This window comes from Drosophila sulfurigaster, chromosome 2R, assembly GCF_023558435.1.
Source record: "Drosophila sulfurigaster albostrigata strain 15112-1811.04 chromosome 2R, ASM2355843v2, whole genome shotgun sequence".
NCBI classification, from domain to species: domain Eukaryota; kingdom Metazoa; phylum Arthropoda; class Insecta; order Diptera; family Drosophilidae; genus Drosophila; species Drosophila sulfurigaster.
In genome coordinates, this window is record NC_084882.1 from 8263325 (window position 1) to 8281156 (window position 17832).

General features: G+C 37.5%; 2 protein-coding genes across 13 annotated transcripts; both read right to left on the reverse strand.

Moving 5' to 3' along the window:
* Window positions 1-68: 68 nt before the first annotated feature.
* Window positions 69-6659, reverse strand: LOC133835851 (calcium uptake protein 3, mitochondrial). 10 transcript variants are annotated; one of them, XM_062265983.1, is made up of 12 exons: window positions 6351-6658; window positions 3670-3814; window positions 3503-3613; window positions 3394-3441; window positions 3248-3330; window positions 3075-3140; window positions 2814-2894; window positions 2190-2279; window positions 1677-2082; window positions 1459-1616; window positions 641-704; window positions 410-471 (listed from the first exon to the last, which is right to left on the reverse strand). In XM_062265983.1, the coding sequence occupies exons 1-11, from the start codon at window positions 6597-6599 to the stop codon at window positions 660-662; spliced, it is 1482 nt and encodes a 493-aa protein (XP_062121967.1). In that variant the 5' UTR covers window positions 6600-6658; the 3' UTR covers window positions 410-471; window positions 641-659. The 10 variants fall into 10 exon arrangements, with proteins under 10 accessions (XP_062121964.1, XP_062121970.1, XP_062121969.1 ...); XM_062265980.1 differs by lacking the exon at window positions 641-704 and having other exon boundaries at window positions 69-471; window positions 6351-6657; XM_062265984.1 differs by lacking the exons at window positions 410-471; window positions 641-704 and adding an exon at window positions 815-859 and having other exon boundaries at window positions 6351-6657.
* A 4021-nt stretch (window positions 6660-10680) lies between these two features.
* On the reverse strand, window positions 10681-13942 carry LOC133838092 (uncharacterized). Of its 3 annotated transcripts, XM_062269057.1 has the most exons (4): window positions 13698-13942; window positions 13180-13636; window positions 11887-12122; window positions 10681-10987 (listed from the first exon to the last, which is right to left on the reverse strand). In XM_062269057.1, the coding sequence occupies exons 1-3, from the start codon at window positions 13757-13759 to the stop codon at window positions 11916-11918; spliced, it is 726 nt and encodes a 241-aa protein (XP_062125041.1). In that variant the 5' UTR covers window positions 13760-13942; the 3' UTR covers window positions 10681-10987; window positions 11887-11915. The 3 variants fall into 3 exon arrangements, with proteins under 3 accessions (XP_062125041.1, XP_062125040.1, XP_062125042.1); XM_062269056.1 differs by lacking the exon at window positions 10681-10987 and having other exon boundaries at window positions 11755-12122; XM_062269058.1 differs by lacking the exon at window positions 10681-10987 and having other exon boundaries at window positions 11755-12122; window positions 13180-13647; window positions 13698-13941.
* Window positions 13943-17832: the final 3890 nt, after the last annotated feature.

The following is a 17832-nucleotide window of genomic DNA, read 5'->3' on the forward strand; positions in this document are numbered from 1 at the left end:
TCAACAGCCTAATTTGCATTTGTGTCCTTATTTTACTGAATGTAATTGTGAAGAAATATATATGTACATTTAAATAAGAATTTTGTATTTATTCGTTGTTGGTTTCACTTTTCTTTTGGTAAGTTAACTGCATTTGTTAGTGTTCAAGTGCTCATAAAGTTCTCAAATCATATAAATTTTGGCATAGTTTGGTCAACAAAGTCATAACAATTTTAAAGTTTAACAATAATAAATAATTGATTTAATTACTTGGAGCTAAAACAAGAGATTTTGATTCTTTGGAAGAAAAAATTGGTAACTAGAATTTTTGTGTGTTTTGTTTCACTTTGGCGTCACTTTAGCTTCATCTTCTGTCATACTACGGCTGCGGGATCAGTTAGTTGACACTTAGTTGGATCCTTTTTTCAGTGCTTTCATTTCTTGATTCAGGCAGTACTTGAAGGCATCCCAGCCTTCGGTTTTGGCCACCGACTGTAAGACAACAGTTTCGCTATTAATTAACACAACAATAAGCTATGCAAACATATTAATAGTATATAGGTATTGTGTGAAATTGGGTGATACGACAAGTGATTAATGATAAGTAGCAGTAGAACAGTGTATCGAAATAACTCTGGGATTCCATATGACCTAGACTAACCTTTGAACTGGCATCAGAGTCATTTGATTTTTTTATAACGCATCTTAATGATATCGTCACCAGGCTAAAGTAATAACAAAAAAGCAAAACAAACATATTGCTAATCTTTATACGTGTAACTTTAGACTCGTATTTAGTCGTTAGCTCTATTCAAGCGGCAGTGTGAATCATGATGATGGCAAAATAAAATTATTTGATTAACCAATAATCAACAAGTGGCTAATGCGATGAATATGGAAAAAAACGACAAAACATAATGAAGGAATTTTGAAGAAACATATAAGAGGATCTATGTATTGTAGAAGTGCTGTAAATAAATTAGTATTAGAACGAGGAATAATAATCCTCTATTAAAATAAGATTTTAAAATTAAAAAAATTTAAAAAAAACATAAATATTTCAAATAGATAATAAACTTTAATGTGTTTAATTTGGCCGCTTAAAAACTTAAAAATATTATTTTGAATATTATAAATAAATGGCGTGCTATAAACCAATTGAGTCGGTTAACAACTGGTAACAATACAGATAAGTAATTAAATAGATAAAAATATAAATGTAAAGCTCATGTAAGTGAAGCACACAAATATTAGGCTTATAACTAAAGGCAATTAACAAAAACAATACAGGGACACACATATAAGCACATTTAATAACAACAACAGAAGCGAAGCGATTGGTTAATGCCATAGTGCATCGCTGTCAATGTAAAAATCCAAGTGACGACAGACACGATGGCGCCACGCAAGAAACATCGGATACTCTGGATCATCGTACGCATCCAGTGCTTCATTGTAGTCAAAGAAACGGTCACTTACTCTGAAGCCCCGATGCAGGCGATCCTTCATGATCGCTATAAACTCCTTATAATGCAACAGTCCATCGCCGTCTGCATCGAATATGGCAAAAACGGTATCAATCAAATGCTCACTCAAATTGTATCCAGTACAGATTTTAGCAGCACGTGCAAACTCATCTGCAAAGTCAAATATCAATGTTTAATGACGATAAAATTAGCTGAATCCAGTGAACTCACCCTTGGAGATTGCACGATCGGCTAGCGTGTACATTCGCATGGCAATGGTGAAATCATCTAAATTGTTTAGAAAATGGCAAAAATCGCGAAAATCATTGAATGATATTCCCTTCTCGTCCTTGACGCGATGCAGCAGACGCTCTAAGAACACATCGTACTCATCCGTGGCTAGATACGTGTAACGTAGCAGAATTTTGGCAAAGTCCAGCTCTGAGATATGGGTCTGGCCCTTGGAGAACTCATTGAATTCGAGTTCAAGCACCTCTGTTTGCAAATTGTCCATGAACTTATAGAAGTTATCGTAGTTGATGACGCCGGTTCCCCGTTTGCCAAACAAATGTAGTTGCAACGTGGTGGCAACTTGGTGACGTCGCTGCAATCCCTCACTATCGTTAACATAGTCACGCTGTAAGTACATGTAGTCTTATAGTGCTTAGAAAGTTCTATTATATTACGCATTAGTCACAGTCTAAGCACATGTAGTATAAGCTCAGGCAGCATGCTTGACTTTACCTCATCGGGAGTCTCGTGTGAATTTTCTTCACCTTCATTTAATTGGTCGCCGTGTTTTTCTTTCCAAGCGCCACTGAATATGCGCTCCATCTGGGATATTAATACATATACATTCCGGATAGGTGGACAGGATAATTTTGGGTTTGTTAGAAATGGTGAAAAGACAAGTTAGGTTTTAATATCGGGTTTTTTTTTTGGCAACAAGTTTGGTTTTCGGGGGAAAAACGTAAAAAACGAAATATGTTAAGTGAACGCAAAACATAATAATAATTTAAAAGCATATAAAATTTATAACAAGCTTAAAATGTATAGAAAGCAAATGAACAGCTTTTGTTTCTCTCTTATAAAAGTCTGTACATAACAAAATTCAAAATCAACAAAACGTAACGAGTAATAATAATGGTGTAAGCTGCTACGTATGAAAGCAGTGGTGCACTGCTTGCTGCTCCTGCCGCTGTACAAACAACGTACTCAACTGTAACGTAACAACAACGCAACAAGTAACTGCTAAGCTTCTACGTACTTATGCCTTCAGTGCATATTTTACAACGTAAGCGTAGATTTCTGGAAGCAAAGCCAAAGCTCTCATTTTGTATGGAGTAAGAAAGTTCTCAGCGCACTTACAAGACCCTTTTTCCGTGGAGGTTCTTCCGGAGTGGGCTTATTCTTAGTATTTGGATCCTCATACGGTACTAAACGGAGCAGCTAAATCATTAAATTAAATAAATTATATTGTAAAAACAACTGTACTTAATTCAAACAAATAATCACTGCTACACATGACTCTTACTTCCTTGCTAATAATGCTGGCTAACATTAAATTGCGTATTAGATAGATTTTAAATTAGTTCAAAGATAATAAATCATAATAAAAGTAAAGCTTACAAGTTCCTTTGTTTTCGGATCAACATCTTGTATGTCCTTCAAAGCACCAGCCAAAATCGAAACAATCTGCACAATTAAGAAATCATAACAATAATGAAATAAAAATAAAGACGAAGGGCAACGACAGCGATTGATATTGGGTAAAGTGAATAAATTCTGCCTTTCTCACTTACGACGAGAAACTCAATCTTATCCACGCGTTGATTTCCATCAGTGTCGAACATGTTGAAGGCAATGCGAAAGCCCGACTTGGGTTCTGAAATGTATAATAAGGTAGTAAATTTAAACGATGTATATGTTAGGTAGGTGACCAACTTACTTGTCAATACGGAGAGTAGAAACAAGTATTCCGTGTAGGAAACAATGCCTGTGGAGTATGACGTAAGGTTAAGGTATTTCACTTTCACACATGAGCGTCATTATGTTACCTTTATCTCTGAGATTACGAAATAGACGAGAGGAACCCTTTTTGACTGCAGGCGTTTGATCCTTGTACTTCTCCACCTCTTCGTTGCTGAGTATGCGACGCTTAAGACGAGCTGCAATAATTTTGAAATGAATGATTATCTAGAATTTGAAATGGATTTATACTCACGTCTAGGCTCCTGTTCCACCACAGACTCTAGGAAGTCCTGGGGAGTCATATACAACTGATCGCCATACTCCACAGAGGCGAATTTGATAAAGCGTCTTTCCCGCGCCGTCAGCTTGATATTCTCAGTCTCGGTCTCGTCGCGGTGCTGCATTGATAGGCGATACAAGATGAATCGTTGGGTAATTCAATACAGTTCCACATCCAACAAAAATATATATAATTGGCATAAATCAACGCAGCGATTGGATCGCCTTAATTTCCGATTGCTCACAAAGGCCGGCGGCATCGAAAGAGTCAAGAATACTGATCGATATCGGAACTCTGGCTGAGCTGAGTCTGGTGACGTTTTGATTAATGTGTAATTCACGACTTGAACTTCATTTAAATATGAAAATGTCGTGAGTGTGTGTGCGAGAGTGGGGCTTTAAACTGTGATATTGATGGGACAGGATTCTCACGTTAAGCTTGGCTAATCCAATTGCCAAATAAAGTGCATAATTGATATGGTAACAAGTTTTTTGGGCGCACACTTGTATAATAAATTGGCATAAGCTCCATAAATCTGACATTTAATGCCACACACACAAAATGTAGCCACTGCTGCTGCCCCAGGAATACAATATGACTCAATTTTCAGCCAGCCAAGTTGCGCCCTCTGTCTGGGCTACATGTCTGCGCAAGCAGCCCCCAAAAAAATCAGAAACAAATATAAATCCAAATCCAACAAAACAAAAGGCCAATGCGCAATTTGAATGTTAGACATGTGCAACAGCCGCAACTGAACTCGGAGCACTTTACGCCCACGACCCACAAGACAAGAATCGTGTGATAATTCTTCATAACTGGGCTGACATCATCCAGACAGCAGGAGGAGAACCACAGGCCCCAAAGGCTGGATTTATAGTTAACAATTAAAACTCATTCATCATCATCAGTCGCAGTCGCAGTTGCAATCTCAGCCTCTGGGTCGTCGTCGTCACCGCTTCGTTGTCATAACTTGGCCCAGGGACTTGGCACATGTCAGGGACGCCTTTTTGGAGCAAAACCAAAACCAAATCCAAAATCAAAACCACGCCTGCGTCTGAGTCTGAGTCTGTGTCTGGTGGCATTGGCATAGTGGGTGTATCAAATCAGTAACCAGATCGATGGATAGATAAATTTTCAGTGACTGACACTCTGTCAGCATTCAAGCAAACGTTGTCAGGTGCGTGGGCGGAGTTCGCAGCTACTTGCCACTTCATCATATTATATACATAACCAAATGCACTTTTCATTCTTATTTTCAAGGTGTGTGGCATGATTTTCTATTACATACAAATTAATGGGCTACACTTAGATTAACATAGAACGTATAGCTACAGTGAAAACTTTCTTGGCCGGACGACTTTAAACGACGGCAAATTTTAGTCCGGCGAAGGGGAGTGTACGGCGGAGGGGAGTGTACAGAAGGAGCTTCCAAGATAGTTCAACTTTGCTTCTACAGTTATTCTAGTTTCTTACAAATTTTAAATTCTGGGCAATGGTTTCAACCGTTTATTAAAGTAAAAAAAACTTGCTCTTTTAAATTCATTAATATAATGCAGTACTATAATTTATTTTTAAATATTTTTAAAAACAGATTAACGCAAATTTAATTTGTAAGCTTTTTATCAGTTTAATTTTTTTTTGCATTATTAATATTTGAAATCATTTGAAATACAATAAAAAAGCTTTTTTTTTAATATATTTACTATCAGAATAGATGAATTAGGCAAAATTATATAAAATGACTTTTCGGGATTGTTCCTCACTTAAAATCTTAATAGTAAACTTTACCAAAAATTAATATCAAGTGACAGGCCAAGAGGCCTATCAGAAAAGTGCGCTGAGGGAGTTTTCACTGTAATAGTGCGATGAAGATGATAAGTAAGTTAATTTCAATCTCGAGAGTTGTTCAATGTCCAAACTCCAACATTTTCAAATCTCAACAAAATTTTATTACTTATTTTTTCAGAAAATGGTGACAAGAGCATAATATAACCCACATTTGTTTAAAGTTTGATCAAAAGCACTTGATGTAAATATTAGTTCTTCACACCCCAGAATATAAAAAATGGTGCTTATCAGAGCGCAGAGCACGCAACGCACGTCAACAATTGTTTGGGTCTGTCCCCCTCAAAAAGCAGACAATGTCAACAGGTTTGAAAACTACTTGTTGTTATTGCCGTTGCTGTTTGTTCAATGAACTTGGGCACGCAACAACAACAATCACAACAGCTACAACGTCAACAACAAAAAACTATCTAGGCGCCCGAAAAGTGATAACGACCGTGAACCACTTCTCATGATAGAAGTAGGTTTCAAAATGACTAATCGTTTCGTATGACGTGTAATGAGTAAACAATTTCCTTTGGGGATTTCATTAAAATTCAAGCTAAGCACAAATAATACAACTAAAATGTGCAGCGAATGCTCGGAGCAAAACAAAAACCATGAAACGTCAAACAGCTGTTGACTTAGGCGTAACGTAATGCAACAGCTGTCTATGTGTAACGTAAGCTGCCCCAAGCTAAAAATAACTGCGCGAGTCTTTTACGGTCAATTATTGACTTTTCCACCACGAACCCCCATCTTTATACAATTCACTACAATAATAACTGTTATTGTTTTGTTATATATATAATTTTTTGTTTCTATATTACCAAGCTTTTCTTCCTCATTGCATTCGCTTTGTTGATGGAACTTCGAAATGTGATAAACGCGCCGAATGCCGCCAATGAGACAGCGCTGTAGCCCAGCAGCGATAGAAGACGACGATTGTTTTTGGGCTGTAATTTTGTGCCATAGCCATAGCTGACGTTTCTGTATAACGATTTGCAAACTGCCAAGCGTTGTCGCGTCGAAATGAATGCACTTGTTTGAACCGTTAAACGCGTTAATACATTCGCCATTGTGATAGGCCTTTGCGAGATCTATGACAGAAAAACCCTACACCAAATGACAAATAGAAAAGACGTAAGGGCCACTATGCTGCGTTTTGTCACGTAATGCGAGGGTGGCGTTGCCACGTAGGCGAGAAATATACAGAGTTGTATGTGACGAGAAACTATTTGGCGGGTGTTTGAAAATGCTGAACATAATAATATAAATAATTTAATTAAGTTTTTGAGTTATTTAATTTTAGTTTTTGTATAAAGTAAATATAATAAAACAGTTTTAAGTTTACTTAATTTAATTGTTTATCTAAAAAAGCTTCATTTATTTATTTATTTATTTACAAATGAGGGATAACCCAATAAATTTTAAATCTGTATAATTTATAATATGATATTGTTGTCTCTTTATTTTATCTCCATTTCATGTTTTTTTTTTTCAAGAACGGTCAGATAATTCGAATTACTCATTTATAAAATATGAGAATTTTATTTGTTTCTTATATTCCATTAAGCACATAGTTGCAGTACCGTAAAAAGGTGCAGGCCATTTGGAAAGTACCATCGTTTTGGGGACTACGTGCCAAAACTCACACAAGTTTCCCATGTACGCAATTCTTGAAATGATATTAAAATCCTGACAACGTGAATGGCTGTGGTTTTCACTTGAAAATCGCTGCAGCAATCATTTGACGCATATTTGCTAATTTCAATATTTTTATTAGGCATGTCTGAATTGGCTGATGACGTGCCCGCACCTTTTGAGTTTGTTTCGTCAAATCACAAGTCCAAAGCTCAAATGACTCATACGATGTACTTTGGGGAAAAACAAATGTATGATAAAAATGCGGCTAGAAATCAATAAAAATGTCGAAATATTTAAAGGAAAAAAAATATTCAATGCAACTCGAATCAAACCGGTTTAACATAACAAGTTCAATAGAAATGTTCTCTCTGTTCAGCAAAAAAAGAACAAAAAACGAAATAAATAAAAAGATGAGATGAAAATATCGATTTCATGTGATGCGGCACTTGTCTTGGAATGGAGAAACCTAAGCTGCGCCCTTTGGCTTTGGCTGCGAGCTAGATTGTGGCCACAGGTGAAGTTGACACTACGATCAGTTGACTGTTGCCAGTTGCTAGTTGCATACAACATGCAACACGTGAACTAAAAACTGGTATCAACTTTGTGAACCACATGGCATTGTCTTAATCTCGAAATCCCAATGCCTTAGCAGACGCCGAAGCCGACACATTTGCTACGGTTTCCATTTCTGGCCAGTTATGAGCTCGTAAATTATGAAATTCTTATTTTTTTCGATTCGTGTGTGTTGCTCATATTTATGTAAAGGATTGTGTTTCCTTTCCTGCGAAAGTTGTAAAATTTAACATTGCCCCGAACCCAAGCGCCAGTCGACGTCTTCCGTCTTGGTAAATTCAATTCGTAAGACATTAAACCGTATAAATATAAATATCCGTTGGCACATAAAACTTCTGTTGACGCCTTCGCCAAAAAGACTTTCTGCGGTAAATATCCTGCGGATATAATGCATATGTATGCACTTTATAATTTCCCATTCAAAAGGGTTTATTTTTTTTTTGGTAGTAATAAAGTCGTTTCAATTAGCTTTTGACTTTGCAGCCGCTCCATTTTTTATTGCAAACTTCCAAAAAAATACAAGTAAGAAAGCTGCGGTCGAGTATGCTCGACTGTGAGATACCAGCTACCCATTTTGAGTAAAAGTAAAACAATATGGTATTAATGTTTAATTCTACCATGTCAACATATCGTAAAAATGCTAATATACCGAAGGGGTTTTCAGGTATATTGCTGCTGTACAAGAACAAAATATACCATAGAGTGCAAAATATACCAGATTAAGTAGGCGTTTATGCCCGGGAGCGGAAGTGGGCGTGTTGAAATATACTTGATCAGCGTGCAAACTTAAGAAATGCTGTCGAGAAAAAAAGACATCTGTATCTCTTACAGTCCATGAGATCTAGATGTTCATAAGGACAGACGGACAGACAGACAGATGGACAGACGAACATGGCTATATCGTTTCGTCTGTTGACCCTGATCAAGAATATATATACTTTATACGGTCGGAGATGCGTCCTTCTGCCTGTTACATACATTTCCTGAAGTTTTAATACCCTTATACCCTATGGGTAGCGGGTATAAAAACCAAAAATGAAGTAAAATATCAGAGAAAGATATTGACTTGGCCCTAAACTTAGCGCCAGCCTTGGGGGCAAGCACATGGTATCTCAGGTTATTTATGCTTTGTTCCAAAGTTAATTAGTTTGGCATTTAAGAGCCAAGTCCACTTCAAGTTGACTTTCTTCGGCTATTAGGTAATAATTGAATGGCTTTCCATTCGATTAACGCATCGTCTAACGGTAATATTATGAGATTGATACGTGAGGAGCTGGGTAAATTTGTATATATCTGTTACAAACATATTTCTGACATTTATGCTCCCCTTTCTCGGGTTCACATGTTTTTTTTTGTTTGAGAAGATTATTGATTATTTGTTGGGTATTCTCATGAAATCTCTATGGACGCTGCGATCAATTTTTGATCGTTTTTGATAACACTTGACTTGAGTGAATAAAAAGTTCAATGTCAATGCTCAATCAGTTAACAGAGCATTTTGTGTCAAGTGATTTGGGCTGCAGTTGATGCATCTTCTGTTTGTTTTTGTTGGTGTTCTTGTTGTTGTGGGTCTTTGTTTTGGACCATATGAAGAGGGGAATTCCTTAGGCACCACCTGTTGGGCGAGTTCAGTCGAACTCATTGAGTTGTAATTAAATTGAGGACCACACGCGATCTTCAACTGAGGCGTTGCCCTGTCACACACACTCGTAAATCTTAACGGCATATATGCGGGGCAGGAACACGGCCTGGAAACGGTTTGGGGCAGCCTGAAACTGAATCTGAACCTCAACCTGATGTATCATCCATTCAAAAGAATGACACCCTTTTTTGGTGGACACACTATACCATCACCTAAGGACAACAACTGATGCAGGGATGGGGGAGTGAGGGAGCAACGGCAGCCGGTTTGTTGGCCTGTTTAACAAGTCGCAATGTTCCTCGTAGCATGGTCGGCATCTAACATCGTGTTGGGCACTTGATTTATGCTCTGGCTGGCAGTTGGTTAACAATGGTGCCGGCAATGGTGGCAGTTGTGCACGTACATGTGGAAGCCACTGTTGCCGCTGCCGCTCCAATTACATCACTCAAACAACAGTTAAAAGTGCCCCAAACATCTGCAACGTCGCTTGCCTGTCACATTAGGCCACACTAATCAGACGCAGAGCCAAGTTTATCGCACAACAAGATCTCCAAAGGATTACAGTCTAGACTCCAGACTACTCTCTACTTGTATTAACGGTCCCATCAGGCCGGTTTGCTTGTCATGTTGTTGCCGCTGTCGCTGCTGTTGCTGTTGCTGCTGCATTCTATTCTACGCTTTTGGCTGGCCAAAACTCTGGACTCTTTACGACTGGCGCTAGACGCACGGACTCACCTCCAAAAGAAAAACGAAATGCTCAATGCCACTCTTTTGTTTCGTCTCTCTCATATTTGATTAAGTTTTGATATCAGCGTAACCCGAGCCAGCGACGAGAATGAGTGTGTGAGCGACCGCATTGGCTATTGGCCACCAGAGCTGCGCTGCTCAGCGCTGTTCTATTCTATTTTCTTTTTCTTCTAATTTTATTAATTGTTATTGCCACAAAGTTCCATAAATTGTTGTCTATCGTGCGATAGCCGTTCCACTGATTTGGTTAATAGCCGCGATATTGATATCGATTTCGTTGCAGCCACAATAAAAATTGCTCACATTAAAGCTTCAGCCGGAATGCAGATGCCACAAACTGTGGCTAGCCGCCTGCCACAACATCAACAGCATCATTCAACAGGTGTCGTCTGACGAGCCAAGGCCTGGGAATGTGCCACAAACAAGTAGCCTGCAAACACTTAAGATAAAAGCCAAAGAATTTCTAACGAATTGCTGTATTCAAATATTTCAAATATTAATTACAAAATTATGCCAGAACTTTGAGAATTTTCGTGTAAATCAAATATGTAAATTTATATGTTTAGGAAAATGCAATTTGACACATTTATGACAGTCTTCAAATATATGTTGCAACTTAATTAATCACATTTGAACTCAATATTAGGATTTGGAATGTGTTGCAGTTACTTTCTGGCATCGAACATCAAGCATCAGGCATCGGACATCGGGCATCGTCCAGCGTCTGGTAGTTCAAGGTTCCCATTTGCTAACTGAAGGTGCCCTTCACTTGCCCATCCATCAATTGCTCACCACGCTCCCAAACTTATGCGATCCCATTAAAATCAAGCTCTTAATTTATTGAATTGCCATCGATGGCTGCCAAATTAAAATGTCAGCCGCGTGGACAGAGACAATCCAAAAAAAAAAAAGTTCCCCCACAACAGCAATATGAAAAGAATGACGAAAAAAAAAGAAAAAAAAGAGAAAGAAAAGTGTCATAAAGTTGGGTGACAGATTTGTTTGATTCATAAGTCTCATAAATTAGGGACACATTTTGGGCGAGCCGCGGCCCAAGTCGAAGACAAAATCAATGCCACAATGCGGAATGCATAAATATTTTGGCAAATTAAATGAGATTCATTTAGCTGTCGTCATGTGGGAATGCAGCAGGAATTGCCAATCCGATTCAGTTGCCTCTTTGCATGTGTCGAGCGCATAACTTTGATGCTGGCCAGCTTGATGATGACATTCATTGAGATGAGAGGAGCTGGCGACAGGCGCCAGTTGCTCGTTGCCAGTTACCATTTGCCAAGCAAGATGTCTCATCATTAGATGAATCATTCGAAATGGGTCAAAATCGAATCAACTGGCACTCTAGATCATAAATACTAAAGGCACCTGTTGCGATCATAGAATATGCTTTTAATGCTCATAAATTTTCACTAGGAAAAGTGTCCGTCCACCAATCGGAGGAGGAGGAAATAGCTAGCAACAACTAGCTGAACCACTTCCCACTGGTGATTCCATCGATCAATGCTAGTCAATGTTGGTTTTTGGCCAACTAGCCGCAGTTGTATTGGTAACTATTTTATGCACAGTTTATGGGCTGTAAAACGCCTTTGGGCGTTGAAATGTCCACTAAATTAGAATTAGGCTGGCGACTCGCCTTGAAAACGAGTTGGTTTATTGCAAGAAAATTTCAAATATCTTGCCTCGACAAATAGAGAAAAAAATAACCAAAGTGATAAATAATCGTGGAGTTCTAAAATGTATACCTTAACTGATTAACAGTGGCATCTCGAGTCTATTCTGGAAAAACGAAGTCAAATTGTGTCATCGACTGGCTCGGAGTTATTACATAGTCTGCATTGTCAATTAAATGTTCGACGAGGACTGAGTTCAGTTGGTCAAATAAATCACCAATGCTAATCAATTCCATAGCCGCCGAAGTGTTTATATAGCCTGGACTTGAACTCCCATCGGTGAGTGCCGATTCCAGCACTTTAGAGATCTGCAAAAGGGATAAAAATAAATTATTGCATACAGAAGGCTATAGTCGAGAGTGCTCGGACTCTACAATATAGGCATTTTTATGTATATATTCTTGATCATCTCCCACAGCCTAGAAGTAAGTTACATAGAACCTGACTGTTGGTTGCGATTAGTTAAAAATGTTAGAAGTTGATGTTTTGCCAGGTTTTAATTGCTTTGCTCGACAATCTGGGATAATTTCTCTTCTATGGTTTATACATATATAGAATATAGTTTTTGTATAATTTGGTTCTTTTTTTTAATATTAATTTCGGGGAGAACATTCGACTGTAGCTTTTAATTTCTCTTAAGGGGTAACACCACTGTAGAATTTAAAAAAAAATTGATTTTCCTAGAATATAGTAAACAATATTGGGCAGAAAAAAACTATACTAGTTTTGAAATTTGGCACGCAACATAACAATAACATAACAATTTTTAACATTTTCGCCATAAATTGCGACCATATTTTTAGCCCACGAGTACGCAGAGGATGGTTTTTTTTTTTTAAACTTATTGGGCGATTATTAATTGACGAAAAACCGCCCAAATTTTTTTGTGAAATTTTGACTTTTTGTTCACTAAAATGTCAGAAATCAATAATTTAAATAATCTCTGCGACATTCTCTAGATATACCGATATAGATCAAGAGGTTTTGTTCAGCCCAGTGCGGGGGCTACATATCGCTGTATAACATTTTGTTTTAGTAAAAAAAAAAAGTTGTACTTTAAAATATATGTTTCACAACATACCCAAATTTCATTCATTTACCCCATGCCTTCTAGTCTAAGAAAATCGCTAAGAAGGTATCCAAAAAGTGGTGCTACCCCTTAACGTTCTTAGTGCAAAATTTATTTGCATATCTAAATTATTGGTAGCTCTAGCTCATATACGAGTAGTCTGTGATGTTTAGGAGAGGAGTCGATCCAAATAGGCAGACGAACTTTATCTTGGCTGTTGATGCTGATCAAAAATATATTTACTTTAGGAGATCGACGATGGCGGGTATAATTATAGTTGAGAGCTAACGACTTACCTTAATGAAGATAATTCTCAACTTCTGCGTCCATGACAATCGATTTCGGTAATTATTAGTTTGAACAATCTCCACATAAGGATTCCTACCCGTTTGCGTGGCAATGGTGGTTTGCTTGGATGCTGGCCATACCATCTGACAGAAATTTCTCCAATGGATCTGGACAACTTGACTCGCATTCTCCAGCGCAGATCTCTGCTGCAGTCGAATGCTACGCATGCACCGCTGACGTGTAATATGATTTGAGGTGGAGGTGTTTTCGTTCAGCCGCAGCCAGATGTGCAACAAGGGCACTATGCAACGGTTGCCCACAGGCAGACTGGCTTGTCTACTCAATCTGAAAGTCACTGTTTCGCTATGTGAGTCCTGGCCACCAGGAGATCGTCGATAGCAATGAGATTGCCAGCGATTGCGACTTCTCTTGCCAACCGAATAACTTAAGCGTCTGTCGTCAGATCTGTTGGAAAACTACATATACTACTTGTATATATAATTCCGGCAATATATTCAACACTTACCGCCGCTTGGCTCTGAAGAGGCGTCGCAATTGCTGATGAATTATCTCATGGATGAGCGACATAATATTCGATTTGATTACAGTAAATTTTAAAATTATTGTTAATACATCGAAATTTGGTAGTTTGTCAATGTTTGCCCTGCCTATTGTTTTCTTAAATTCACCAACAATCACTTATACCCTCAACCCCACTCTTGCATAAGTCCTCTTCGAGACCCCCATCCCCTAAGGTCAAGGTGCCATCTAATTGGATTACATAGATATAAAATAACACGCATGCTCAGTTGGCTTTCATTAAGGAAAGTTTTTCATTTATTGTAGATCTGTTATTTCTGAGAAATGTTTCGTCTGTGAGATGTCTCGATCTGGCAGTGGCATTATAATTTATTGCTAGTCTGCATTTTAATTAACATTGCAATCAATATCAAAATATTTACAAATCAATTATTATGATTAGCGACTACTGCAATCACTTCCAGCATAATCGATCACCCAGCTGGGCACTCCAATGCCATCGGCGACGATCTGGCGACGACAGATCAAACAGAGTCCAATGCAATTTGCATATAAGACCGTAATAATATTTATACCATGGTGGCCGTTGACGCATTTCCTTGAGTTCGTCAAAGTTTAAGACTCGCACGCAAAATATTGTTGTTTCATTAATTTCTATTTTCCATTTCCAATTTGCTGGAAAGAAGCTGTGTTATTTTTATGGACAACAAAGTTGCTCTAAATCTACACAGAAAATAAATTCTTAAATGATGATTTTCATTTTAGTACTAAGAATTATCGTCTCAAAAGTGAGTCAAGAACATGAAAATTTTAATGCTAGAAAAATCATCTTGATTTCAAGAACATTTTAATAAAGGACCTAAGTTCTTATTAAAAGGAAGAAAATAACTTATAGTTTTAAGGCCAAAAATCTATTATAAGATAAAAAAATATTGTATCTTTACCATTTTAAGATTCAGCTATTTAGTTGTATGTTCATCACTTTACTTACGAAATATTTATCATCGATTCGCGCAGCATTTGAACGAACTAACTGAGTTATGAATGAAAACATTCAAATGTAGGTAAAATCTTTATCGAAATTTCGAGGGATAACAGATTTTTAAAACATAACTCTCGAATTTTTGAACTGATTTTGAAAATTTTACATTTTTTAGATTAATGTTCTTAGTTTTAAGAATTTGTTCTTAAAGTTGACTTATTTCAAGAGCACCATTCTTAAGATGTAGTTTCTTCATTTTACAACCTGGCATTTATTTTTTCTTTCAGTGTACAGTCAGTTTCTATTTTTTTGTATCGATAGAGTATCTATAAAATGTAATATTGCTACTATAATATTTGACTACCTTGGCTAATTGGCTTTAATAAGAATTTTTAATTATCTTTTAATTCTTGAATCTAAATATTGTTTATTGATTCTGTTAAGATGACTATCGGTTTCAATGGGTTAAAACCTATTTCGATATGGGACAAAGTGATTTCTCTGGCAGTTGTTTATATTAATCAGTCGATTGACTAAAGACAAAAGACAGCAATGGGCATAACATTGGCAAGTACAACTTGTAATTGATTCAATTCGATTTGAAGTGTCTGTCTGCAGTTTTAATGCTGTTCGTCGCCAATCGCTGACAGCGAGAGACCCGCTGCCTATTGCAATTTTATTAACATAAATTATCGATCGCTGGAGAAAAATGATGAAAAATTAATTCCGATTAATGCACTGCGTCGAAATTGTTTACCTAAATCAGCAAATAAGTGGAATGTCGATTTGATTGAAGCAATAAAGTGAATAGCTGGCAAATTTATCAATTGCTATCAAATATTATCAATTGCAAATATCACAAATGCTGAACAGAAAGATACACCCAGAACATTTTTAAAACGTTAAAACGTAATCAGAAGGTGAAAAATAGCTCAAAACAACAAATGACATATCATGACACTAGACATGACAATATATTTTGTAATTTAATCTGCAACAATCGAAAGAGCTGCGGATTGCGATCAGGCAGCTGGGCAACTTTCAGCAAATCGACAGCTTACAAGCAGGAAACGCGTGCAACCTTGAGCGTTTTAAAACGCGCATGAAACGCTGCACGTAGAAAAGAAAACAAGGTGTAAAATAGGCAGTCACGTTTGTCAGGATCAGCCAGCGAAGCGTTTAATAATGCGACAGTACAGGGGAAAGGGCAAAGCATGCAGCTGCCAAACGGCACTTGGTGAACACCTCAGCAGCAGCGGCAGCCAGGATAAGAAGTCACAGTCAGAGGCATACGATGTTGCCACTTGCTGTGGCTACGCTTAATTAATGTAACATCTTGACGGGCTGCAGTTATACGGAAAAAGGGTCAAAGGTCGGCGGCTGTTGAGGCGAGCACATTAAACCGAAACACTTAACTTCGCTCGGGGGTTAATTAAGTCATTAGCTCTAAAATGTCCTGCTGCTCCCCAGCCTTAATTAATCATTTTAATTGTGTGTGTGCGTGTGTTGTGCTCTGCTGTGCTGTGTTCCTCACCCGCTGCCAAAGTCAAGGACAATGCGTGCAACAGTCGCAGTTGCCAGTCAGGAAGAAGATATCCAGAAACTGCGGGGGAGCGCGTATTTTGTCTTTGGTTATTTATATGCCAGGATGGCATTTAGCATGTGCTGCCATGGACAGAGGAACTGCCTCTGTTTAATGTGGTTTGGCAATTAGATCCACCAAAATAGGGTGCGTGTTGCACTTAGAACTATGCCACAAAATGGAATGTGAACGAAAACTATAGAAATAAGCTTCCGGCTTCTCCCTTGGGAGAAATGCTTTAGAGTTGCAATTAGTTAAAGAATTTAGTTAGTCTATTAGTGGTGAAGGAATTTAGAAACGTAAGCTCAGCTTGTGCACCTCCAAAATTGATATAGCTGCCTAAATTCTCGTCTCAAATTAGACGTTATCACTTATCAATATAGTTCTTATCATCTATGACACACTGGGAGACGTCTACCCCAAAGAATTGTTTGCCAATCGTGGCCAAGTTCAATGTACACATCGCTTATGTTGCTCATGTGATTTTTACCCCCGTGAAAATAAAAAAGATAAGATATATACATATATAATAGTAAATTCATTTATTAAGTAACAAGCTTAAACTGCATTTAGTCGCTGGTTTTTACAGCTTTGTCATTTGAAGCAACAGGTATTTGTCCATCTGGTAATTTGGTAACACTTTATAATTAGATTGTATTATGATTGCCAAAAATATAACATTTTTTATGGCTTATCGTTTACCCTGGGGTGCAGAGAACATTCGAAATGGGAGCACTAAAATTTTAATGGCCAACGTCACAGTCTGTTGAGTGGAAACGCCACCGAAATGCTTATCACAGAGTTCGATTTTTTCGTGTGTGTGTTTTTGTTTTTTTGCATACCCATTTGAATAGCATCCCTAGCTTGTGTGAGTTATTGACGTTATTGTTTTCTAGCTGGATTTTTTGCTGTTAATTGCACAAATAGTGTGCAATTGTGAAATCGAAAAAGTCTACGCGCCAAAAAGCACAAACGCCAGTAAGCTCTGTAATCACAAAAACAAAAAAAAAACGCTATAAAAACCACCATGAAATTCTCTGACGAAACGCGCTCTTTTGTTGTTGCCAGACGGGGCGAAAAGAATATATAATAGTATAGTATAGTAAATAAATTAGTTGATTTTATAATCTGCAAAATGGTATTCAAGATTTTAGCAATTTTGTACTTTTAAGTTCAATATTTAATTTACAAGAAATAACAAATAAATATAATTATAAATATTTTTGTAACATTAAGATTTACGAAATACTTATAACTTGGAAGAATTACTAAGAAGTAAGCATTAATCATTACTTAACCTATTCCTAAGAAGAAACGTCATCATCAAAAAAGTAATTCACCGGTTATATTTGTACAAAGGTAAAGGGTAATGCAATATATTGTGTTCAGCAATAGTTTACAAAATAGTTTGTCCAAAGACAAACTGTGTTCATTCAAAAATTGTATCGCTGCAGCAAGCATCGCACGAACAGCGGAAAACCCGAACAGTGCAGCCGAACTAACCACCCGAACACCCGACTGAGTGAGTCGCTGACTCGCTAACACTTGAGACTTCAG